General features: G+C 54.3%; 1 protein-coding gene across 8 annotated transcripts in view; it reads left to right on the top strand.

Moving 5' to 3' along the window:
• The window catches only part of LOC149370028 (ETS homologous factor-like), a 439,106-nt gene that overhangs the window by 360,543 nt on the left and 52,058 nt on the right, over positions 1-26,505 (top strand). For 4 of the 8 annotated variants that reach the window (XM_089559750.1, XM_089559733.1, XM_089559719.1 and 1 more), the window contains exon 2: positions 21,564-21,647. The exons of 2 other annotated variants lie outside the window; for them this stretch is intronic. In XM_089559750.1, coding sequence (XP_089415876.1) covers positions 21,565-21,647 — 83 coding nt within the window. In that variant the 5' untranslated portion in view covers position 21,564. Of the gene's footprint in view, positions 1-9,087; positions 9,984-21,563; positions 21,648-26,505 lie in introns of those variants that run through there. 2 more of the 8 variants (XM_089559742.1, XM_089559758.1) reach the window with 2 other exon arrangements.

The raw sequence follows: 26,505 nt of genomic DNA, 5'->3' as shown, positions 1-26,505 counted from the left end.
GGAAAACGTTTATTTGCTCTATTTTACAGTATTTTTTTGCGGCTTCAGATGGAGTCTTCCATCTTCTCTTCAGGGTCGGTTCCCCTAGTCCAGGGCTCCGCTGAGGGTAGCTGCCCTGCGTGCACGCCTTACTAGTCCTTGTTGGACTTTCAGGATGTCGCTGGATAGCATCCTCTCCCGCTGTTCCGCACTCGATGTTTCTTTTTCTCCGCATGGCGACCGAATAACGGTGGCCTGTCACGTACACAGTCGCTGCTCCGAGACAATCGCACGTGCCGGGGATCGCGACAGCCATCGGCCGATGCGCGGAAAGCTCGCGTGCCCGGCGCGGCGACTATTCCGAGTCCGGTTTCGGTGCCCTCGCTGGAAAACCGACTGGGGCGACGGCGGCCCCATGGGACGCCCCGATTCCGTGGCCCTGATTCCGCCGCACAGACCGCCGCCGGCCACCTTCGACAACACACGCCTGGCAGGCAGGCCTGTGTGTATATACGTAGTGTATAGGAAGCAGAGACCCCGCACGCACTCGTGTTTGGCGCCCGCCTTTGGCCGCTGTGGCGTAGTCTGTGCTGCTCCTTTGCTGCCGTGTCTGTTGTGGTTTTCTGCTTTGAGTGGACGTCATGCCGCTTCGGGGAGGGAATCCCCCGGGGTGGGATGGTTAATTTCGATGCCTCTGCGAGGAAAACCGCTGCGGCGCGTGCCGATTTTGAGCCGCTTGGGCGCGGCGGCTTATAATTAGAGTGGGGGGCAGTTCGGAACCATGAAAGAGAACTAACGGAACGAGAGGCGCTTTTTCCAGCCAATGATAGTGGCGGGTATTCGTAGATACCTACTGCAATGGTGGTTATACCTATACAGAGACTGCAGCGTTCAGTACATCGATCACAGGCCAAGTTCGTCGTCTTAACTATAGTGCTGTTTACGCTGAAGTCGAACGAAACTTTACCCCGGTTTCACACGTGTGCATCCTCTTGGGCCGACCATCATTGGACTGCCGGTTCACTTCAATATTCTTTGTCGTTACGTCTCCAATATGAATTCAGAGGCCTCGACTGGGACAGTCAAGTTAAAGGGACACTGAGGAGAAATTGAAGTTGGCTTGTATCGACAGAATACCAGCTCCTGATTACAAAAACGCCACTCATACTGACAACAAAGCTCTTGTAACGTAGAAAAGAGCAAGAACCAAAATACAGGTATCGCCGCCACAGGCCAAACTCGCAAGTACAAGCGTCATGACGTCATATAACAAAACAGTGTTGCTGGAACCAATGGTTCTAGCAACGCTAGGACACGAGAAGCACAAATCACTGAGGCGCAGCCAATGCATGCGCAAATCTCCTTGACGTCGCCAGATGGCGCCACGTGCCGGGCAGCTACGCGCTCGCCTGAAGCATCGGGACCAATCAGCGCCTGCTCGCCGGCGTTAGGCGGGCTCCCGGTATTCCGCTAGCGGTATCAAGGTACACGGTATGCTAAAGGTGTCTATTTGCGAGAACTTCGTTGACGACTTCGAGAACGAGATCCATCGTAACGCTCGCAAAACGCCGGTGCAAACGTAATCGAAGCGACTGTAGCGACGGCCGCAATAGCCGATAGATGCCTTCAACGTGCGGCCGGCGGTAGCTTTCTTTTCGGCTGCTGCTAGGCCGCACTGCTGGCAGGCAGAAATCACGGAGTCTGCATCACGTCATGTTTCACGTCACTTAGTCCTCTGTCGTCATAGCCGAATCCCAAGTTTGAATCACAGCGGCGGGAAAAACCTTTTCAACTTCGAATCCAAATTTCTTAGAAATAAATGCATTTTTCGCTGCCGGCCAAGTGGCAACAAAGCCATGACATGCCGAACTATCGGATTTTGCTATAAAAAATGTATTAATAGTGCTCTCCTCAGTGTCCCTTTAAGCAGGCGTCTGCGTTCTCATGGAGGGTGCAAGCCTTGATCTCCTGCATGGACTGTACATTTCACGCTTGCGGCTTGTCTACACATTTATTTTTTCCTTCCCACGTGAGTGAAGAAGAACAAGAGCATTAACACACTCACCTTCTCGCACGACACATGTTTCTGTGGTGAGATCCGACATTCCCACACGGGCCCGGCATCGCTAAAGGAGCGGCCAGCGTCCTAAATCCCTTTCATTATTCCGCCGCGTCGCGTATTCCCGTCATATTTTTTCCTTCAAGAGGCGGCTTTCGAAAGCGGCGTCCCCAATGAGAAAAGTAAGAGAGAAAAAAAAATGACGAAATACTGGAGAAAAATAGCGGACCCGTGACGAGCAAATTGGCGTCCGGCCGCCTCCCTAACAAGGGGTGCCGTCTGATGCGGATGAGCGGAGAATTAAGAGCGAAGGTTCTCGCGGTGGCCCTCGAATAATTTTCCCGGGACGGGACAACCGCTTACCCCGCGTGGGCTGCTGCTGCGAAGGCCGCTTTTTTCTTTGTTTTTGTTGTTGCGACTTAACAAACAGAAGTAGACAGAGGGGAGACCTATACTCGAGGGCTCGTCCGAAGTCGGTTTCGGTTCCGCATATACGTGGACTTAGCGATCTCCGTTTTGCACAAGCCTCAGGATTTGTCAGGCCCGATCCGCTGGCAGTTCTTTTTCCCATCACTTCGAGGAATGGAGATGCACTTACAACCAGATATTGCAAAACGTCCATCCGTATACGACTGCCAGCCCGGGTGTCCCGTTCTGTACGCTCTAAACAAAAAGGTGTTAAAAAGGAGTGCACCAGAGGACAACTTACTTCCTTTTCACTCCCATGTAGGCGTACCTGGATTTAGGGTGGCGCTTCGGATCAGTTTCGGTTCTGTTCCCTCGTCCCGAGTACGTCGTCGCGGATGCTTCCATTCCTGTCAGCCGTCCACCGTTCCTCGACGCCTTCTGAAGTAACCAGTGTCGGGCACACGTGTGTGCACTGCTTGCATATAACCGACAACTTTAGGCCGGTCCGAACCTTCTTTCTCGCTCAGCCCTGTTGTCACATCTTCTTCATTTCTACCCCACGGCGTGGTTAGAGTGTCTTCCTATAGATAAATAGTCACTGCACCCTTCGTTTCCTGGTAACCTCACGAAAGACATAATCGGAGTGCGGCTGGCAGCATCCATGAGCTGTCGTAGAATGCGCTATACGTCGGTCCCGCAAATTATTTCACGCTGACATCTATCTCGACAACAAGACCACTCCTGTTTTTTTTTATCTGGCAGTTCAATTCTGCCCACTTGATCAGCGCGAAGACGCATGACAAAGGGAACACGGGTACCTTTCCGGCCGGGGCTTCGCCGATCTCTCGGCACTCCGCGCTAATCTCTCCCAAAGCCGCACCTTCACCATGGCGTATAGCTTTGCGCGCTCAGCTGTGGTTTCTGCGGCTGCCCTCTCGTCGTATTGCTAATTGGCGGGCGTACCTCAGCGCCCGTCAAGACCTTTCATCTTTTTGTGTAGATGGGGCGCGTCCTGCGCGATCCTACTGCCTTGTGAACTATCTGCTGCCTACGGACCAGTGCGCCCGTGCGTTCGCCATGTTTCTTCGTTCGTTTTTGCTCTTTCTTGCACGCTAGCTTATTCCTCGCGAAGCGACTGCGGCACATATCTCGGAGGAACTCGAGGGACGGCGCTCTATCAGCGGGAAGCGCCCGACGGAGCTGTGGCCGCTGTTCAAGGCTCCGTAGAAGCCTTTTCCCGAGGAGTTGATTCTCGTTTCCGTCTAACGCCGCTCACTCCTTGTGTGTTCTTCGCTCTCTCCGGGCCGGCCTCTTCTCCTCTTCAAGTACACACGCTTGCGCAAGTCCCTGTCTCTACGTCCTTTTGGTGCTTTCGCCATCGCTGCTCTTCTGCCTGTCTGCCTGTCCGTCAGTCTGCGCGGGAATAAGACGCGAGCACCGGGCTTTCTGGCGCATGCGTCACCTAAGTGGCCGTCGCCGGGCGTTTGCAATGGGCTTTTTTGGTGAAATAAGATTGTTCTACAAACATTGGGAACGCTATTTTGTTATTTGCTGTGTGTACTGCATTTGCCGGGGTACTTTGGGTAGCATTGTGATTCACCCAAATGCCCAGAACCCTAAACGCCCACTCTTACTTCACCGTGCTTTATTTCGTTTTCGTTGAAATGACTCTCTTTTCATCGAGCCTGAGGTCCGAGGATGCTGTTACATTATTCCGATAGCCGCAACGTTCATTGCCTCTTCCTGACGCTGTTGCTCTTCCCGCCGCGGTGGCTCAGTGGTTAGGGCGCTCGGCTGCTGACCCGAAAGACGCGAGTTCGATCCCGCAGCCTGAGTTGCTTTGGAATGTTAAACCCCAATAAACCTAAACGCTGTTGCTCAGCGGTTTGTAACTTGTTGGTGCCTGACCGTGGAAGCGAGCGCTATGCAGTCAACGGAAGTCATGTGTGTTAGCGAATGAATTCACAAGCCTTCTCACTAACGCTGGTAAAGACTCCGGCTCTGTGGTACGCCTGCAACGACCAGCGCCGTTGTTCCTATACGCGCCTATAGGGCTGTGGTCAGTCACCTCGAGCTCCCTGTCGTTGCTGTCCCGGTCGCAGTTTTCTTCGCGACGAATAGATGCGCTGTCAGTCCCCTTTGTTTCGTGAACGGAAAATTGAAATGCAAGAAACTTTGGCCGCGCCTGCAGGAGTGCACCGGAGAAGCAGCGCGCTCGTGGTCGGATCAAATGCGCGAACTTGAACTGCGGCCGTGTGACGCGTGCCGAGGGACGCGTGTCATATATGCTCGAGCATATATATGCGAGACGCGTACGAGACCAGCGGAGATCGGGTGAACATAGCTGCGCACAGAGAGCGTACTCGCGGAGCCGCCCGGAGATAGCGCTTGCGACGAATGTGGGGAATCTGTTAGTGTAGAGACAAACGAAGTGAAAAAATTATTTTGTCGTCAGCGTCTTTAGGTATGTTACTCCCTAAGATATTTGATTGTTGATATGAGAAGCGACATTCCACGATACCGTATATAATCGCGACTATTGGCATTCCTTGATACTAGATGGGTCGGAACTTAAATGAATGGAAAATTCTCAGTTTCTTTTTTTTTTTTTTTGCACTATATTCTGGAATTTCGTTCGCGAAATAATGTCGTCAAGAAACAAGCCCTGCTTCAATGCGCGAGGTGCTCATGGGTGCTTCTGATTTGCGCGTTTTAGGGTCATAATCCATGCAGAAGTTCGCAAACTCGCCTGTGAAAAAAAAAAAAAAAATATCTTGCGGCTAGTAACAAAATCTACCTTAAGCCGTAAGTCTTCCACGGGAGGCCACAAGAATGTTTGCAAACTGTAGACCGCCCATCACTGGATTAACCGCCGCGATGGGCTGGTGGGTCTCTTGATTTTAATCAGGTCTCCATTGACTACTCAGCAGAAACACTCAACATTCCACACGCCATAGGAGTTCACCGCAGCCATGTGACGTCCACCTGTTGTGGAACATACAGCCACACTCTAAACAGAAAGTAATAAGAAGGGAGTAAGCAGTCTTCTAGCGCACTCTCTCCACTCCCCTTAGAGTGCACCCAGCTCTTTTCTTCTTAAGCACATCCAATAGCAGCAATAAAGCGCATGCAACAGCAGGCACCTTTCGCCAAAATTGAAGAGCACACAAATAAGCCGCCTATCTATCTCTTGATGCGCCTTCCTTTCACTGCTGCCGCTATGTTTTTCTTTTAATAGCCTGTCCGCGCTCGAGCTGTTGTGCGCGTTATAAAGTACGCGCGTCGCTCTTGTCCCATACACGTAGGTACACACTACGCTAAGTGGGGCGTGTTGGTTTTCGGAGAAGTCGGATGCCTGCGCCCAGGAAGGTTGTACTATATGCACCTGGTGTGATGAGCGTGGCGTGACTTCCTCGTACGTTCCGAGGCGATTTTCGCCTATCTGACGTAGAGAAGCGCAGAAATAAAGAAAGAAAGACACAAAGCCTGGAAATTAGGCCCGCAGAGAGATGAAGACCAGGACTGGGGAATGCCGCCCTTCTTCGCTTGTACGGCGTGACGTCACTTTACCCGCGCACTTCGGAGAGGATATACGCGCACGTAAGAGGCTGGCGGGAGACGGGTTTTAAGTGAGCTCTGTGGGAACATGTACACTGACGCCGTCTCGATCGAGCTCGTTTGTGCCGTTTAAACAGGAGACCTCTCGTCGATTCTATTCAGATACGGGTGGTCCCTCCATTGCATTGCATCTGGTTAGTCTAGAGGAAAGCGTCTAAGATAGTTTCTTCACGAGTCGTCCCGCCGCGGTGGCTCAGTGCTTGTGGCGCTCGGTGCTGACCCGACAGACTCGGATTCGATCCCGGCCGCGCGGCGGTCGATCTTCGATGGAAGCCAAATTCTAGAGGTCCGTATACTGTGCGATGTCAGTGCACGTCAAAGAACCCCAGGTGGTCGAAATTTCCGGAGCCCTTTCACTACGGCGTCCCTCATAGCCTGAGTCGCTTTGGGACGGTAAACCCCCATAAACCATAAACCATCATCACGAGTCTCTATCTACCTCTGCTTTATTTCCTGTCCGCTCCAGACACTGCATCGCGGCGTGGTGGCTGTAGGGATAATAAGAAAAAATAGTTGTGCGAACACTACATCCAGCATAGCTAGGGGACAGCGTCGTGTTTCAAGTAAAAAACGACAAAGTGAGGTAACTGGGGACACGAAGGAGATCGCCCTGCTACTTGCCTCAAAGTATTGGCTGCAAGGAATTCACACGTTGTGCCATCACTGCTGTCGAGGTGACTCATCGTGGAAGGAGCGTCTTGCGGCTGAAATATTATAACTCGCATCGCTTTGCTCATTTCGGTTAAAAGGGGAAATCAGCACGCCACGCATTATGTTGTACGCGTACGTGTTTGTTTCCGCAACGTGAGTGTAAAACCGTAACCGTTGTTCGCATCGCGTACGGCCGTGCGGCCAACCGGAGTAACTATCTCGCGAGGCAAAAATGAAAAACAAAAAAGAGGCTTTCGACAGAAGCGAAAACTGGTGGCGCGAGTGCGTACTACAGCGCAGGGGAGGCCGGAACAAACAGTCGCTCTCCGTGGACCTGCACAGCTGTGAAATTGCAGATTGCTAGCCGCTCGTCCCGGGTGTCTCTGCAGCTCGGGAGCACATATACACTGCGCGCTCGGAAGCAGCCGTCACGCCGCGCGGCAGAATAAAAGTTTCCGCTGTAGGGAAACAAGGTCGCCGCTCGGGCTGTGGGGCGCCCCACACGCACCTGCCTCGGACGCGCGCACAGGTGGGACCGTGTAATTACCGATTCTTCCCTTCCTTCAGTTCTTCTCTGTGTGCACGTGTCCGCCGCCCATATTGACGTGTCTCCGCGATACTAGAGGAGTGACGTCATTGGGTCCAGTGTCGAAGGCAAGATTGGGGTAGGATTGGAATGGAATCGTTTTAACCCGGCCCACCAGTGGCGACCAGCCCTCAGCGTCATGCGCAGTGCGTCAGGTGCAATGAACCTCTTCGTACGTTCGTTGCACCTGCCTTCGCTCTAAACACGAATTGTAGTAAAGAGGGAGTAAGATGCCCTCTTTTTATAAAAGGGGGTGTGGTAGAGGACGGCTTATTGCCTTTTACTCATTTCTGTTTTTAGTGTTGGATTCCGTGCGCATAGCGTCGTCTATATTCCACGCAGAGTAAGACAGCTGTTGCGTCTTTCCTTCGTGCATAATTAAAAAAAAAAACATGTTAACGCAGTTAATTCTTAAGCTAACCTAACCTTACCTCACTTAACACAGAACAGAGAGAGGCACCGGGCCGTCTTTATTTATTTTCGATGACCGAGCAGTTTTGTGTATGTTCGGCCGGTGTCGCGCACTACGCACAGCCGTGCTTGCGTGGAAACTCGTCACTAACAACCGGCACGAACACAGCTTCGTCGTGCGTCGTTGAACAGCCTGTGGTGTTTACCAACCAGACAGACAGACTGACGACGGCGCGCAGCTGTGAGAAGCGCAAACAGTGCACGCTATAGGCTGCACGCAGCGTGTAGTGTATACTCTGCGTGGGCCGCTTCGGCGACCTCGACCGAAGCGAAAATAGCGCATTTTCTCGTCCTTGCATTCGCACTCCCCGCTCGTACGTCGCACACCCGTCCGGACTAGAAAGCCAGAGGAAAGAATATCGCTTCGATAGATAAACAGCGTCATTCGGAAATAAGCGCTGACCCGCGACCACCGTCCGTGGAGGGAGGAACGTGCGAACTCAATCCTCCGCACTGTACTACAAGTGCAGAAAGAACGAGAGGTGTCCTTTTTCTTTTCTTTTTTTGTCTATCTTGATTCACCCGCGGCGAGTTGTCTATCGCGGTCGGGACGTTTCACGGTGGCGGGGTGTATATACGCGGGATCTGGGCGGCCTCGATCGCTTCGTTTGATAGGGGTGCTTATATCGGTGGGTCTATATCTGGCCGCATCCACTCGTCGGGACAGACGAGAGTCGCCCTTCACGGGAAAGCCCCCCCCCCCCCCCCCCCCTTCCCTCCTTGCACCTGGTGGAAGCCCGTTCCTTTGTGCGCGAGGACTTCTTCCGCTCTGGACGCTCTTTCGTCGTCCTTCGGCTGGCTGTTTTGTTCGCCCACTTTCTAAAGACAGGCCCGCTGACGCGCGTAGCTGAGGACGGCGTCCGGGCTACCGGCAGCCGCTGCGCCAATTCCGTTCGGAAGCGCCCAGCGGTGGGGAAATAGACGCGAAGAACATTGCATCGCTGCCAGAAAACACGGGGGATAAACCCCTGTTTTCGTTAACTAGAGGCGGGCGTTTCCACGGTCCAAATTAGGAGCGCTTGCGACAAAGTTTCCGGTTTGTGCTTTACGTGGTGCTACACTTGTTGTTGGGCTAGTTGGTAGGACATGCTTCTGAACGAACCAGCGCAAAAAACACAACGGACAAGAGAAAGGCGGAACACGAAGGACAGTCAGCGCTCCTGTCCTTCATGTTCCGCCTTTTTCTTGTCCGTTGTGTTTTTTGCGCTTGTTCGTTCAGAAGCATTACGTGGTGCTGTTTTTCTACATCGGTGGCGTCTCTAAGGAGAGACGTTCTAATTAAACTTCCAAATTTCGAATAGCGTTTCTCGAATTGGGGACGCCTTCTGGTAGCGCCAGGTCCCTTTTGAACAACTCAGTGAGCAGGTCTCCCTAAATCTGATTTCTGTTCTTCGTGGATTCCAGCGAAATCCGCCGCCGAAAGACGAACCCAGCGCTAAGCAGCGTTAAACTTTGACTAGGTGCGTCCAAACCGCTCGATAATAGTTGCCTGGGGGAGCTGCGAAGCGGTCTCCGGTGACGTCGGCGCCGCAGGTAAGCAGCGACGGTGGAGGTGGTGGAGAAGAAGACAGCGCCCCTCTCCGCGCATACACCAGCAGCCTGCCCCGAAGAAGAACAAGCCTGCCGCAGCGCGTGCCGCAGCGGCGCGAAGGTCAGAGCCAAGGCCGGCAGGCGACGCGCGGGACTCTCCTTGCGACAGCGTAGCAGCGGCAGCAGCAGCGCGCCGACGTCGCCGCAAAAGCGCAAACGGCGCTCACGTTCGCGCCGCCGGGCTCTCGCCACTGCCGCTAGCGCGACGCTGCCACTCGGGCCAGAAGAACACGGCCTGTCCCCGCTGCCGTCGCCGCTGCCCTCCGCTAGTGTCCACTGTCCGCTTCTACGCATCAGGTACCCGTGTACTGCCACCATTGTGGAAATCGTCGCCCCGGCCCTGGTGTACAGGTTCCAGTTCACGGCTTCGGAGACTGCGCGTCGTCGTCGGGAGAGGGGTGTGTCCAGAACTGTTCGCCGAGTATTCGAACGCCTCTTCCGGCCAGCGGACTTAGAAGGACAGACAACGGGCGGACAACCTTTTCAGACTGGTGCCCTGTGGATTGGGGTAGAACGCTGAGTTCTCTATGGTGCCGCGAATTCGTTCCCGGACTAGCCGGTGATCGGGACTACATTGCCGCTGGAGTGTATGCAGCCGCCCCCACATCTTCTCTCGAGAATGTAAGTCAGACTCGTGCATCGTTCTTCGCGGCTTCTCCTTTGGCCTCGCATTTTTTTGGGGATCGATCTTATTGACTGGCTCTACGGGTACTGTTGTGCTTCGACTATAGTAGCATAGACGGGCCGCTGGTTTGCCCTTCCAGCAGCATCTCGCTGACACCTTTCGCGTTCCTGGCGGTCTCAAATACCGTCTAAAACTGTAAAACGAAAACTCTACCCTTTTCGCTCCGTTCCTTCCGACCTACCGAGCATTACGAACAGGCCGCGGAGTACCATTTCAGGATCATTCCTCATCAATACAGTAGACGCTTACCAACAGGTAGCAGTGGCGTGGGGTGTTGGCTGTCCCCCCAGATTCAGCGAGAAAATTTCAGCGGAATATTCGTGACAAACACCACGCTTTATAGGAAGAAAATAGAAAATACTAGGGACGCATTGCGAAAATAATACCCCCTCCCTCCCCCGTCCCTCCGGCCCCTCAATCGCTACCTTCAAAAGCCGCCCGTAATTCCGTCCCTGAGCTAAGTGGACAGTTGTCCGTTTCTTGTGGGATCCGAACCGGCGGGGGGCAGGGAATCAGTTTCAGGTAGAACTCACTCGATCTGCCCAAGCTTGCGTGAACATTCGCCTACCCCACCGGCTAGCTGAGCCAGGGGGGTCAACCGCTGGCTCGTGAGTCCGCGTGCGTGCCACCACCTCGTCCGCCGACCGGCGACATCGGTGGCCGCTCACGTCGACGCTAATCCTGGCGCCTGGCCCTCTTCCTCCTCCCGCGATGCCGGTGGCAGGCCGCTCTCTGAAGCCCGGCATCTGCGGGTTGCACAATGGCGTCGCCGGAGGCCCCTGCCGCGGCGCAGCCTTTTGGCCGCGATCGGCCAAGACGAGCATCGCGGCAGATTCCACGCTCGCCGGAGGCCATGTTGCCGGCCAGCGGAGAGGACGGGCGGGTGTGCGTGCGCGGGCTACCCAAGGAAGCCTCCGAGGCATCGTTCCATCGGGTTATCCCACCGCGCCTCCTTCCCTCCGCCTGTCGATAACAAAACGAAGAACAGAAAATTATAACGAAAGAAAAATTGCTGTGCGCCGTTCGGGCCCACAGACGGCTGCCGTATCTGCGTCGCCGACTATATGCATAGCCGCACTCTTGGTGCTTCCAGTGCGCGCACGTTACCCCGACTCTTCACTGCCTTAAACCCGTGTGGAAGACGCTTTGCGGTCTCTGCTAACTGATGGTCCAGCTGATGTTGTATCTGCTCTGCCATCTGCGCCTGCCGCGGTGGTCTGCTGCGAGGCGTCGGCGCGCTTGTCCCAGACAGAAACTGACCGGTGGCCTCCGGTATCCTTGGGATCCCGGTGACGGTATCGGAGTAATTCTTCACTAGGGTTCCCGGCGGCAGCTTGCCAAGGACAGTCGGGTATCTGAAATGTCCTCTGCGCTCTGCAGTATTCCTCAGTGCCCGCACAGCTGCGGTGCTGTTCAATTTGCCACCCCCCCATCTTTCTCTCCGCCCGCAAGCGTGCGCTAACCACCCGCCAGAGCACAACTGTGTGAACTGTTCAGCGGAGGCACAAGGTTATTCATGTGCTCTGCGTCGCACGCTGCACTGCTATAATTCCTCCTTCAAAGACCAATATCGTTACTATTATTGTTATTATTAATATTTTAGTCGTTGTATTGTTCTTGTATTATTGTTTGCCGGTAATGTGTTCACGAGGGCGCGAGGTTTTATTTCTGCAATCCCATCTCAGAGATGGCGCCTTCTTGTGCGCCGAAATATATTTCGCGTAGAGGGAGTTCGAAGCTCGGTGTTGCGCTGGGTGCCGTGTTCACTCGCCTTGGCACCATACGCCAGTAGCGACAGGCGTTCGGAGAGATTCGTCGATGAAGGGGACTTCGCACATTTGTGCGATGATCGATCTTAACGTGGAGTTCCGTGACGGCCGGCGGTGTCGACTGTGCCTTGCAGCACAGGCCGCAGTGCAGGCCGTTTCGAACCTCCTTCCGATATTCCCGCACGACCTTTTAATTTCCCGGGAGGCTTTTACAGAAGCGTTGTTCTGTGCGCGCAAGACTGGCGCTCGCCAACGCATTTCCAGGAGGGCCGTGTAGAAGTGACGCAAAGGCACGGCGTCCCCATCGTTGGGCGATACCCGGCGTGTACACAGACGAATAATAACGACTCGGGAGAGGCTATTTATGCGAAGAAAAACCCCGCCGGCTCCCGAGAATCGAGAAAAAGAAAGAAAACAAAGCGGCCAGCGAACGTTTCGAAAGAACAAAAAGAAAGCCCCTGCGAATCTCAGCCTGAATTCGCTAGTTGCGCAATCGTTCAGGTATAAACGCGCGCATCTTGCGCTCAGTTCGCGCTGTGGCCAGCACCGACATGCGAACGTGGGAGAGTGGAGGAGTGGGAGGAAGAGGTGAAGTCCGGCCGCGCGTGTCGTGCGGCGAAGGTCACTTCTTAGGATCCGGCGTGCATGTAACCGGCCAGCTATAGCGGCACCGCTGTGCGCTGATCACGTACTGTACCTGAGCCCCGCAGGCGCTGCGTTCGTTGACGCTGCACACTGCGGCTTGTCTTCGCTGTGGTGTGGCATAATGTGTGGGGAGTAAACGCGCCGTGCGCAGCTTTTCTCCAGTATGCGGTTTGTGTAGCCTGCAAGCCGGACTGGTGACATTTTTTTTTGCGTCTTTGAAACGCTCCCGCTTGTACCGTTATACTCGTTTTGAACCCTTATGCCGTCCTAAATTGCCTCTTCTGGTTCATAAGAGTGAGTTGACGGGCTAGTTGGTTCTGCATGGTGATTATATAGCGCAAGGCACAAGGCAAGGTACAGCAACAGTAAAAGACATACGCTGACTATCAACTGAATTTAATTTCGTAGGCACAAACATTATGTGGTCGATGAAGGGGCGGTACGCGTCTTTTCTTGCACCTTGTGTTGTGCATTGTGCTGTTTTTCACCTTTTCGTCTTCATCCAATCTTCATGGAAACGACGCAGTCATTTTTTATTATTATTTTTTGACGAAAACTGCATGAGGTTGGCGAGAAGACGATCGCAGTCTTGACAGGTTGAACTTGCCACGGCTTGTGTTAGATCACGCACAGCACGACAGAAGAGAAAAATCGCGAACTACGCACATGCGTAAGTTTATTGACATGCATATACATGTTGCATATACCCCGGATTAATTGCGTAAGTTTAAACAAGTACAAATGAGATAACTGCACGCTGTTATCAGAAAAAAACGGTTATTCTTTTCTCGCATGGCGTGCAGAGATGCATGGATGTTGTGGATAGGTTTTGTGACATGTTCATTGTCCCCCCCCCCCCCCCCGCTTCCCCCCCCCCCCCCCTGCAATAATGCCCTTGAGGTGCTGAAGGTACTTGTATAAATAAATAAATAAATAAACAAACAGATAGGTTAAAGAAGCGACCGCACCCTGCTGAGACAAAAAAACTGAAGTTCCATCAGGGCGACCGGAAGGACGCACTTAGTTCGGCACCATGACGACGACTCGCGCGCTCGGGATATCGCGCTGAAACTCATCAATCAGGCACTGAAGAAAAAAAAAAGCAGAAAAAAAAAAGAAACGCCTGGGGCCGGTAGGCTTTCCTGCGCTCGTCGGCGTTCGATTAAATCCGCGGCACGAGTGTAGCGGCGCCTTAATTCCGGCTGGTCGAAGGTGGGGGTTCGTGTTTCTAGCTGTCCGCGCGCGGGGAGACGCGCTGAGGGAGCGGGAGGCTGTGCCCCGCCCGGGGGGCCTTCACCTTGCCGGCGCTCCGGGATCTGGGGCCCGCTCTCTCTCTCTCTCTCGGGAGTCCGTTATTGTGACAGGGGCACCGAGCAGTTTGCAGGGGCCGGCCTGATAGTCTCGCTGTGCGCGGGAGTGGCCGGAGGGGGACGCCGTCAATCGCTAGCTGCGTCGCGCCGTGCTCGCGATCTTCGCCAGAAATGGTCGATGAAATTGCCTTCGAGCTTCCTGATTCTTTTAACCTAAATTTAAAAGCTTCTCTAATAATGCTGATGCCTACTGCGTTTAATTTGCTTACGTTCTTTCCAAACTTCTGTGACATTTTGTGAGTGAAGGCTACAAGCACCCTAGGTGCACATAGCGCTTTATTTTTTTTTGTCCTCGATGTTAAGTGACACGGAGATGTCATCTGGGCTTTAAGTGTAATTTATTTCACCCCCCCCCCCCCCCCACACACACACACTCTAATTAATGTCTATAAGTAGCCTGCATAAGCTGAATAAGTAAATAAATAAAGTAAAGCCAACTGGCGCCATCTAGTACTCGCGATGGTTTGTCAACCCGTCGCAGGATCGACCGTATCTGACTGTGTGTTGGTTGATAGTTTCCAAGGGAGAAATGGTTGCTCTCCCAGGGACCAGTAGTTGAGGCGACGCAGTTGGTCTCCGAATTTTATCTCTCCCTGGTCCCTCTGGTCCTGTTGGCGGCAGCCTTGAGCACTATATACCACTCCACTTTGACTTTGGATGATTGTGGAGAGAACGGAGCGACGTGGATGGAAATCAGACCGCTTGGCACGTCGCGCCACCGGTTAGGGGTCAGCACTCGCCGGATTTTTGTGAGCCACAGCAACGCGTTGGGCTGTAACCCACGTCGTGGCGGAGAAGTTCCGATCCACTTCGGCCACTTAGCGTTCTTCAACGCATATGCTCTTAAATGCCAGTTCGTGCGCTCCATCAGTTTCACGAGCAGAACGTGAAAAGGGCCTCGCCTCCTGGTGAGAAATAGGTTGCTGCCAAGGTCGCTGTACACTCAGTGCATGTGCACGCGTTTATGTAATAACCCACAGTGGATAAATGCGCTTGCGCACGATAGATCATGCTGCTCTATATGCATTTTATACACACATTTTTAAAAAAAAATTTCGGGGGGGGTGGGAGTTGGGGTTGCTGTACGTATGCATCCAATTTTGCTCTAAAACGCTCTCGCTTCTCCCACGCAATGTAATGAGGTTTCACACACCTCGCTTATTCTCTACGTTCCGAAGGGAGCTCTCGTGTTGACCGATTTCTCAATTGCCCGTCTCTGATCATTATAGTTTAGCAATCTCGTCCTCGCCTCCTCTCGGATACATTAGGGGGCTGCATGTGGGGACGCGAATGAAATCCGTGCGCCTGGCCACTTTCTGTTTTAACGAGCTTGTTCAGCCTGCAGCTTCTATGCCTCTCCTTTCCCTGTTCCCAGCCTTTTCGTCAGTGGCCGACGAACCACACGATGCGCCAAGTGCGGCTGTGATGTCGGCGATCGCGTACAAGCCTCGGTCACCTGAGACGACGCGACAGCTTTCACGTCTAGTGACCGAGCTACATACACGTGCTGGGAACTGGCTCGCACGGACGCAGCTCCGGGACGCGACGAGGCCGCTTCTCCGCGTTTCGCGCCTCCGTAGACACGTCGTGGTTCGTCACGTAGGCGGGGAGCCGCTGTCGCGCGAGTCTCCTTCGATCACGCCCGCCCTTTCTTGGTGGTTCCCATCGGTGGAGCCGAGCCAGTCTTCTGGGAGAAATCACAGGCCTCTCGACGCCGATTCCGCGGACGACGCCCAAGGTCGGCGCAACGCTGAGAAAAAAGCGGCGACCGGGAGGGAGACCCGTTTTCGCGTGAGAAGAAGCGAGGCGCGCGTGCTGGTCAGCGGCTCTCGACACTGGAAACGCGCGCCCGCGTGAGGCCACTTAAGGGTGTGGGGACGAACATTAGAGGCGCTATGAGTGGGGGCAGTGGGGCTAATTGGGGTGTAAGTGCGAAACCGACATATTAAGCTCTGACACAACGTGCCGTATAAGGAGAGCTCCGGGTTAATTTCGGCCTTCCGGAGCTCTTTGTGGTACAATAAATTCTGAGTACATGAGGTTTTTTTTTCTCATTTCATCTTTATCCAGTGCGGTCGCCGCGGCCAGGGTCAAGCCCTTGACCTCGTGGCGACAAATACATATATACCGATGATGCTTCATACAGAGCTCAGGAAGCGTGATATTGTGGACATGGTCCAGCAGAGTTATATTGTTCAGGCACGGTAGAGATCAGCTACTTTACCGGAAATTATATATATATATATATATATATATATATATATATATATATATATATATATATATATATATATATATATATATATATATATATATATATATATATATACGGTTTGGTTTATGGGGTTCGACGTCCCAAAGCGACTCAGGCTATGAGAGACGCTGTGGTGAAAGACTCCGGAAATTTCGACCACCTGGGGTTCTTTAACCTGCACTGACATTGCACAGTACACGGGCCTCTAGAGTTTCGTCTGCAAAGAAATTCGACCGCCGCGGCCGGGGTTGAACCCGCGTCTTTCGGGTCAGCAGCCGAGTGCCATAACCGCTGAGCCACCGCGGCTCAGCGGTTATATATATATATATATATATATATATATATATATTCACATGTATTCTCGGCCGGTGTTTGCGTGCGTGCAGTTCAAGCATAGCTCGTAGTGTTTCAGAGGCTTCCCGCGCCCTATACTGACTAGATGACGGAACACGTTGCCGCCCCTGTTAGCGCCTCAGCGGTGGCGCCCGCCTGCCTTTCCTTCCAGGAGAGAGTGGCGGCGCGCACTGCATCGGGTGTAAATGCCGTAACACGAGACGACCACTCAACGGCTGCCTCCCACTCGCTCGCACTGCGTGCGTATATCACACTGCAACGCGGCGGCCTTGGCGCCGCCTGTTTCCGAGTCGTTGGACGCCGCGGTGATGGAAAAGGCGCTGTTCTGCTGTCCAGGTCCTGGAGCTGGGTTGAGGCCCCGGACGCTTTCGCCAAGCTTACCAATCTCTCGAAGGACAGGCAGAGTGAATCTCCCCGGTTCACTTGCGTATCGGCATTTTATACTGAACCCGCAAATGAACAGTTGACCTGCAGTACACGGTGCCTCTTGAAGCTTTGCGGCAACATCGTTGTCAGAAATTTTAACAACGATCGTTAGTTAGCTCCAGCAGTGGTGGTGCTCGGCAGCAGTGCATGTTCTGCTGCTGGTATAGTTCTCGTCCAGTACCAATACGAGCCGTGGTAACGATCAACCGATGAGAGCAGCACGAGGTCAGCTGGTGAGTTCCCAGCCCTCACCAGCGGCCCCTCTCGAGCGTCGCCGCCGAACTGTCAAGCGCCTTCCACGCTCCTTGAGCTGCGCTCACTACACGCGCGTAAGTTGTGTACGCATGTTGACATCCGCCGGCAATGGGTGTTGCGCAATCACGCGTTGGCCCTTGAACGTTGGCGCCCTCCCTCGTAACAGCAGTTGCCGCTCGCAATATGTATGTATGATACATGTATGCATGCATGTTTCGTGGTTTCTAGCGTTATTTCCTGAAGGTGAGGGCGAAGAAAGTGAGTTGCACATCGCTTTCCGGAAGGGCGATGACTTTGGCTCGGCTGTCAAACGTCGCCGCGCTGTTTGCGCAGTGCGCGACGGCATTGCTGCACTAAGAGCGAAATAAACGCTGTTCCACTACACCGGACATCTCCTCACGCCTAACGTGACGCACGAAGACGCACTTCTGAACTCATAGCCGAGACAATGGAGTTAACTTTGTAGGCCGATTTTCGAGAACCCGCATCGCTTTTCTCGCGTTCATCCTTACGTGGCCGATTAAGGCTCAGAACAGTATTCACCTTCTGTTAGCCGCTAGCGATGGCCATCACGGAACAAAGGCCATTGATATCCGGTTAAGTTTACTAAGGGAGCACGACTCTAAGACCTGCACACCTAACAGCAGTAATTTCGGTGGCACATCGTTCTGATTTACCACATCTTCGATTGCTCAAACGCAGCCCGTATAGCACATGTGTTATGGCCCGCGCTGTGTCTGAGAAACTTGGTGCCCGATTGTTTCCTGGGGTCGCAGCGACAAGCGTTGCGCTCTCAGGCGAACACCGCAGCAAGCAGAGAGAACATCATCGCTTCGCAGTGTCGCGCGAGGATGGCGTAGAGTGGGTGCGATTACGCGCTTTGCACACGTCACAAGCAATGCTCGCTGGAGGGAAGCTGACAAGTCCGTAGTACTTCAGGGACTGAAAAATGAAGCTGATAACGAACGAGAAGGCCGGGAAGGAAAAAGGAAATTGGTTTTGGAGGAAATGAAATGGCGCTCTAACTGTCTCACTTCACTGTCGACGTCGAGAGCGCCTGAGAGAATGGAGGTAGGTGGGAGTAAACAAAAAAAAAAAAGAGAACGAGGTGGCCTAGGGAAGGGCTCCGGAATAATTTTTCGATCGCCTGGGGATCTTTGAAGTGTACTGACACTGCACAGCACACGGGCGCCTCTATCCAAGGAGCAGGGGAGAAACAGAAAGAAACAAAGAACAAAGGAAGAAAGAGAGAAAGAAAGCAGGAAGGAAAGAAAGGAAGAAAGAAATACAGAAAGAAAGAAACAGAAGGAAAGAAAGCAAGAACAGGAACAAAGGGGGGCCGGCGTCGCTCCATCCCGGCGGCTTCTAATGGAGACAGATAGCGCGCTCGTGTCTCGCGTAGTCATCGTTCCCCCCTGCTCTCCACGTTGCAACCGAACCCCGTCCTCTCCTCCTCGTGCACCCCGCTGAGGAGGGCCGGAGCCACTCAGATCAAAGGGCTACCCCCGGCCGCCGCAGCACCGGAATTCCGGTCTCCTCCTCCCCCACGCAGAGGCCGAGGAGGGGGAGGGGGCTCGGATGCTGCTGACAGCAGCGATCGCTGCATCCGGCGGCCCGCGTGGCGCGATGTCCGTCGAGGACCACGCACTGCACTGGAGCGCGAACGCCGACGCGATTATAGGGGCGCTGAGAACGACCCCACGTAAATTTTTGTTATCGGTAGAAATAGATTAAAATTTTGATGTGGGCTAGTCGGTGGCTCATCTTAGAAGGAAAGTAATATACAGCGCAAAAAACAGGGACAGCAGAGAAGACACAAACTTCGGCGCCAGTCCTGTTGTTTGTGTCTTCTCTGCTGTCCGTGTTTTTTGCGCTGTATATTACTTTCCTTAAGAAATAGATTGTTGGGCGATGAGGCAAATATATTAAAAGCAGTGCAGAGAGGCCAAAGAGGGAGGCGAAGCCACGTGCCCAGCTGCCTCAAGACATGGACGAAACAGAGGGCTCAGAGGCGACATAGGCAGCGCAAAGTCGAGATTAATACAAAGAAGACTCGGGGAACGAACTGAGCAGTGCGGCGGTGATACGCAGCGGTGGTGCTGCGCGTGATACAAATTGCAATACGGGCATGCATATATTCACGGTGAGGCTTAAAAAGAAATAAAAATAAAGTCGCGTCTGCCTGCGCTACATAGGTATGCAGTACCAGCGAACTACAACACACTGGTGACGTTGGCTTGCCAGGCAGCCTTCGCGCGCGATCGGTTTATTTTGTACTCTTGCTACGGGCCGAGTCTCAGTTTCGGCGTAGAGGTCGGCCAAGTGTCCATAGCGTAGGCTGGCTGCCCGCACGAGACGACACGCGAGGTGAGCTTCTTATCAAGCACAGCGGGTGTGTGGGAAAGCGCGCTTATGTCAGCTGCCCCGCAAAACGGATTCTAAGAACGTGGCCAGGTTTATGTGTGAAATAGGAGAGTAAATGGAGAGTAAATAAGAGTTGTTCGTAGCCGACTGAGACTTGTGTTTTACAAACCATATGTCTCTTTTTTTTTTTGTATCTGGTGATGACAGTCAGGTTTCCTGAAAGTGACCAGCCAGCACGGTTGGGGGGGGGGGGGTCTTGTCGTTTTCCTTGTCAAACCCTTTTGCCGCTTGGTTTGGCTCTCCACAATGGTGGCTCTGTGCGAACTTTTATAGTGCGTGTGCGTGCCCTTATCCCAAGTGCGCTCCTGCGCATGTGGACAGGATGATACGCGCAGTATACACGCGACCGTTCCCTGGTTTCATTTTCTATTCTTATCAACTCAGGAGTTCTATGCAGCCGTGGACAGCAAGCAGTCGAAAATTCTGTAGTAATTCAACTGGACGCAAATATTGGTGTTTTCTTACTTTGTTTTCTGTTTTTGGATCAGCGAGGAGCAGGAGGTGAACGGGTGAATTGAACCTGGACACTTCTGCCTTACGAAAGCAATCACTCTCTCTCTCTCCGACCCTGGAAGCAGAGCAATGCGCTGTTTGCACGGTCGCAGATGTGTTATCCAGCGCTCTAGTTGATCGTTTTCACGGTCTTATCTTGGTACACGGGAGAATAAGCTCACTGATGCACTCACATCTGGTATAAGTGCTATCGTGCCTCCCGCTCACGTACGCATTGTTCTCGTGAAACTCACGGCAATCGTGACTTTGAAAAGCTATACTTAGTTCCGGAGAGGTCATCTGTAGAGCGAGCGCCGAGAGGTTGTTTTGTCAAAACAACCTAACACGATTACATTCCTGCCAGTCTGCGGTGTCGGCGGTGGACCGTTTACGAGCTATCGATCGTAGAAGGGGGCTCTCGTGTCAAGTAGCTCAATGGAACAAATTAAGCGAAATTGATCAAGCGACTTTCTTTTCGCTAGAAAGCAAAGCTACTGAACGCGCGATTGAGAACGTGAGGAAGCACCGAATGCCTATACACAATTTGGCGGCGGCTGTTTACAAGTGACAACAGCGCCTGTTTGTGTCGCTTCTGTGAGGATTCGCACAAAGAGAGAGAGAGAGAGACTCTTTAATGAAATACAGAGAATTTAGCCGGCGTTTCAATATCGCTGGCATGGTACTCTGCGTAGGGAGGGGAATTTGGGAGATAAAGACAGAAGGAGACCAGTGTGGAAGAGGTAAAAAAAAAACGAAGATAAAATGCGGCCATTAAATGGGTACTAAGGATGCAACGGCGAGTATTGGTGTAGCCTATGGAATGATGGAGTGCATAGTCCGACAAATGGGCTGACGAAGTTCACTGCATGAAGAATGCATGAAGGTAACGTGCAAGTGAATTTAAAGCTTATCGAGATGTCCAATGTCTTCTAGAGGATTCGCACAAACACCGCCAGGGTGCAGCTTTCTTTGTGAAGAGCCAATGAGCAGGTTCCGTTATGTGGCTCCTCGTATGGCGTGGTGCTTTGGAAGGAAGCGCCCTTCGTAGAGATCTCCGGAAGCCGATGAGAAGTGAAAAATAGCCGGCCGGCGGTGGCGGCGGGGGTATTATGCTCACTGTTCCCCTCTCGCTACGTCCGCCGTTGCAAGTAGAGAGGGAAAACAACACCGCACCGACGCTTCCCGTGGTTATCACTTGTTCCTCGTCCCGGAGTGCGGACCGGCGATTGCAGCCCGGGTTAGTAACAGCGCTCGAAACTTCCGCCTTGATAACCGGAGGGCTGGGCTGCTTGCGTCAGCGGGATCCCGCTGCTTGCGAGTGGCGCTGGCCGACAGTCGGGGGAGAGGGAGGCGGACAAGCCGAGTGCCCGTGAGTCGGCCCGCGGCTCTGGCGCACTCTGTTTACCCGGGTTCACGCGAGCCGCATCGGCCGCCGCTGCTTGCCGCCGCCCTGGCGTATAGACGACCCACCGCTGCTGGTGCCCACCGGTTCCCCTGTCGCGCCTACCACCACTACTTGGGTTGCAGGATGCCTGCCCTCTACAGGCCGGAGGCCGCCATGGGCCACGGACGGGCCTTTGTCACCGTCAAGCAGGAGGTGGACGACGAAAGGTCAGCGCTTTGTGGCTCTCCTTGCGACCCCTGGGAACGGCGCCCTCTTGTTGAAACGCCGAGTAACCGGCATCAATTCGGGGATACTTCACCGAACCGTGCTATTTCGCGGTCACGTGCTGAGGCATATTCTTGCTATCTACCAACATCTCAGAAGACCTGTCCTTTTCCTAGTTTTTGTTGCTGTTGCTGCGCCTGTGACATTAGTTTTTGTTGCTGTTGCCTGAGGAGCATCACCGGCTTCGTTCACTGAAAAGCTCGTTTTGGGTCGCCGTTACCATGGTGCCTAATATGAATGTTATTAACTGTGCACTTGCCGTTGCGTAGCCGCCCTCGGGCTATAGGAGAAGCAGCTTACCTTGGCCCATCCCGTGGGAAGTGCTCAACAGTGCACACCCAAGGGGCTGTAGCTTGGAGATATCCGATGCCTGCTACTCTACAACATGAACTGGTGGGCGAGTTGGCCTGACATATTTTCTAGTGAAGCAGCGCAACGGCACAAGGCCAACGGAAGGTGTTTGTCCTCTTCTTCCGTTGGCCTTGTGCCGTTGCGCTGCTTCACTAGAAAATCTGCTACTCTAGTTAGAAAATGCTCGCGGGTGCATTTGTGCTGCGTTCTAGATCGATGGCTGTCCCATGATGGCTGACCATGGCGCCACCGTCGCTCTTGATCTCTACTGTGCGGCAAGCGGGACGGCTTCTGCGTGCCCACTTGAGATGGCGGTACTGCATTTAGGGCCGACGCGGAACTATGCGCGCCGGGCCTCTATCTGCTGTTGCCTCACTATTCCTAGCCTACGCACGACAGGCCAGTTTTCGTAACATTATATCGGGCGATGTCGTAAGGTCGTCACGTTGGCGCCTTATCGCAGCGCACAGCGGCAGAACCAGCGAGGACGGGCGGACGGCAAGTATACGACCAACCCTTTGCGCTATATTCGCCCCTTCAGTACTGATAATGATGTGTTTCTCAATTCGGTTTGGGCAAGTTTTGTTGCTATAGTTGACTGTTATAGAAGGGCTCCTTAAGCGCCAGTGATTGGCCGTCCGCGAGTACGCAGACCCTCGCGTGCGACGAATGAGATGGCGCCGATCTCACCGCGCTCGGACCTACCCTCACTGGATTCCTCGCTCCCACTGACGATAACGCGCTGAAGTACCGCTGGGCCGATGCTCGCGTGATGCTGCTAATCAAATGGTCGGTTGTCCATTTATATTTGCTTCTTCGCGGTACTTTTCGCACGGAGTGCCTCTCAAACGTCCAGCAGGCGCCAGGAGCACAATTAAACGTTTCTGCCCTCTAATTCGAATACGCAAGCGCGATGGCACCTGGATCTTATTCCGAAAAGCGGCCCCTTCGATAACAGCGCGAACGGAAGGGCCTGAAACTACAGCCATGCTTCTTTTGTAGGCCGCTCAGGACCTTAGTAGACAAGCCGGTCAGTGTACGCGACTGGCTTTCGCGGAAACGGTGACCGACCACGATAGCCAGTGATAAACGTACTCGCCACACTTACGGTTAAGAATGTCTGCCAGCCTCAGCACTTTCACACTGTAGCCGTACTCGCCTTTGTTTTCACTTAACGCAAGAGGAGCGCCGTGTCTTTAGCGTTATGAACTGGCGGCGGGTCAGCGCTGAATCGTTCTGTGCGACCGTCGCATCGCTGGCGACGCAGCTCACTTAAAACCCAGTACAACGTGCACTGCAGGGCGACCTGAAAAGGGCGCCGCTCGCCAAGCGGTGCGCGCTTTATGCCGCGCGGTATAGCAGTGGGGTCACCTTCCTGGTTCATGGCTTAACGGCTGCGGCGCGGCCGTTCTTGCATCGTAGGCTCAACTCTGAAAGGGGCACGGGTCGAGACGCAGCTATAGCGGGCACTGGCCAGGACATGCGCACATACGGGTGGCATCCAAGGGCAGATTCGCGGCAGAGGAATGGCTGGCAGGCGGGACTGCACCACTTCTGGTTTGTGAACAGCTCTGTGAACCAGGTGGTCGTTGAGCACGGGGCAGTGCATTTAATTTCAGCTGTTTCGCGAAGAGCGCGTTGCAGAGCTGCTTGTGGTGTTGCAGAACTGCGAACGTGGTAACCGCCAACCTTGCATTTGTTAGCGGAATGCTTTCTGGTGTGGACATTAGAGCTGTGCGGAGAGGGAGACACCGCTGTACACCGCGTCGGCGACGACGTCCTCCGGAAAGAAAGCGGGATCGCAGCCCGCGCCTGCTTCGCGGCGGCGTCCGCCCACCCCGTGCTGGGCGTCGACTTATCGATCGTCGCGACCAGCCACGCCCGCTGTCGGCCCTAAGGAGGTCAGGGCGCCTGACGAGAGCCCCTGGAACCGGTCGAATCCGTCAAGACGCTCTTCGTGGCCGGCCCCGTTCGAATGTCAAGGCGAGCGTGACGCCGAGGGGGCCCCGACGCCAACGCGCGTCCCGGGCCGTGCGCGCGGCCTGGCCTCCCTTCCTCCCTCGACACGCTGCGATGGCCAGGGCCGGTGGGCCGGTCTGTTTGATTTGGCCGCGTTCGCCGGCGCCTCCCCTTGGGCCACTGGAGTGCGAATCGTCTTCCTGGACAGCCACTCGTGAGGAGGGGCAGCGGTCTATGGGCGCCGCCTGGGGGGTCACATGGTAGATGCCGCGCTGTGTGTATTCCAGCATCTTCGTTTGTAGGGCACATGAAAGACATGCCAGATGTAGTGGACGACCAGACACATAACAGTTCGTTAAACAAGTTATAACTAAACCTGGTGCTTTAACCGGCTGGAAGGAATATGATGGGCCGGCCGAGCGACCGTGTACGTCCCTTCACCCTGACGCAATCGTGTGTGAGGTGCGTTGTAGTCTTTCAACGAGCAAATTAGTGCCGCACGAAGAAGTGTAAGGCGCCACAGCTCCTTTTGGTATTTTGACCGTCCTCCAAAGAAATGAGAATGAACGGGGTGGGTCAGTAGATAATGAAGCCTGCCTGGGCCGCAGTGAACCAGAAGTGGCATTCAGCGACACAAAACGACGCCGTGTTAGAAAGCACTATATCGCCACGAGGTATGGGGGTGCTGTCGCATTTGGCCGATACCACCTCACTCTTGCTGAGCGGTTGCACCTCACGTACACCACGAGGAGTGCCGAAGTCAAGGTTGCCGGCCGAGTAAAGTACGTGCACACGGGTGTCCGCCAAGTGTCGAAGCAGGCGGTAAAGGAGGAGGTGGGAGCGGGGCTGAAAGAAAGAGCGGAAGCGCCCCCAGCGGATGCGGTCATTTTTTCCCCGCTCCGCAGGGCGCTCTTCCGCTTCGCAAGACCGCGGTAAGTGCCGCCGGCAGCGCAGCGGCCGTGACCGAAAACAAGAAAAGAAGAAAGAAAAATGCGCGGCGTCGCTCGCTGGCGTGACTTCAGCGCGGACACGGCCGGACTCCTCGGAGACGCTCCCGGTGGCAGCGACCTCCTACGCGATTCTTTCCCATCTGAAACGAGGCGACTGCGTTGTAACCAGAGCTGCGCTGTATGCGGGTTATGGCTGACCAGCGCTGGACGTGTCACTGGGCGAATACGCGTGAGTGATGTGCATGTGGCCATCGACTTGGCTCGCTCCGTCGCTGCGTTAGTGGGGTTTGTCCTCGGCCGGACTAACCACGAAGACGGACAAGCGTGTCTGGGCGGCATCGCTTAACTCGCGCCGAAGCGAAATGGCATCAAATCATGCGCGCCATAGGCTGCTTCGTCGGGCTCCTGCGCTCAGGTCATTCGATTAAGCGGGAAGCCTTAACCGGCGCCCGCAGCATCGCCTCGCCGTCCGTGACGCGCATCGGGCCTCACGATATCGCCCGCACGCTAACCGCGGGAGGATCCCGCTGACATGCACTTCTCTGGCGTCCGTACTGCGGGGTGCACACGCAGTGCGCATACGTGAACACGCTCTCGGAGCGCATGCACGGACGAAGCCTCGACGGGCCTGTGGGAACCCCTGGCCGACCGGACCTGGGGAGATTGACACGCACGAGCTCGGAACACGCTCTCCGTGCCCGTCGCTCTCTCCGTGCCTCGTGACAGTCCGTTCTCTCGCTCGTCGGTTCCTGTCGGCTTTGGTGCCCGAAGACAAGGCCCATGTCTGCCGGCACTGCACTCCCATGCCATCTATATGCGTTCTCGGCGTGGCGCTTGCCGCCGATACTATAACGAGGGGCAGTGCTGGTTCGTGCAGTCCTAAGGAGCGCGCTTCGCGGATGCTCGTCGCAGAGCCCTGTTTACACCTGCAGGCACGGTGGACGCTATGCTGCCGGCTAGCCGCCGCGGAGGAAAGGTCGTCTACCCGGCTGCGCACGCGGAGGCCATACTGCACGAAGTCGCAGATAGGCAGAAAACCTCTCCCGTGTCTTGCGCTACGCGGACCGATTGATTGTTGTCCATTAGCCATAGGTGGAGAAGACAAAGTGTCGTTTGGGTACCCATATATGGATGGACGACGTTCCGCCTTTCTTTGGCGAAAGCGAAGGTGGACTGCTTAGCAGCCAGGACATAAAAAGGGAACTCGACATGCCACTCAGGCGACAGGCCATCGACAACAATGGGGGAGAGAGAGTGAGCCTCTACGCATCAAGGGGAAAGATTGGCGTCAGCCGTAGGTCGCCGGGACAGTCCTGTAAAGCCTCCGCGCAGATGTGACCCTGTCGTGGCGGTGGCTGGCAGGCAGCAGGGGACCCTTCTGTTCGCCCATCTGTGACGGCGCGCAAAAGATGGTGTCCGATCGGCCGGCCGTTGCTGTGGGTGCGGCCGTGGCCCCGAAAAAAAGGAAACAAAAACAAGAAAAAGCACGGTGCACCTCGTCGGTATCATGAGCCTATCACGTCCCGGCCGAACACGCTGC

Source organism: Amblyomma mixtum, chromosome 1, assembly GCF_055824585.1.
Source record: "Amblyomma mixtum isolate Tamu chromosome 1, ASM5582458v1, whole genome shotgun sequence".
NCBI lineage: Eukaryota > Metazoa > Arthropoda > Arachnida > Ixodida > Ixodidae > Amblyomma > Amblyomma mixtum.
The sequence above is the reverse complement of the archived record's forward strand: the minus strand, read 5'-3'. Positions and strand labels throughout refer to the sequence as shown.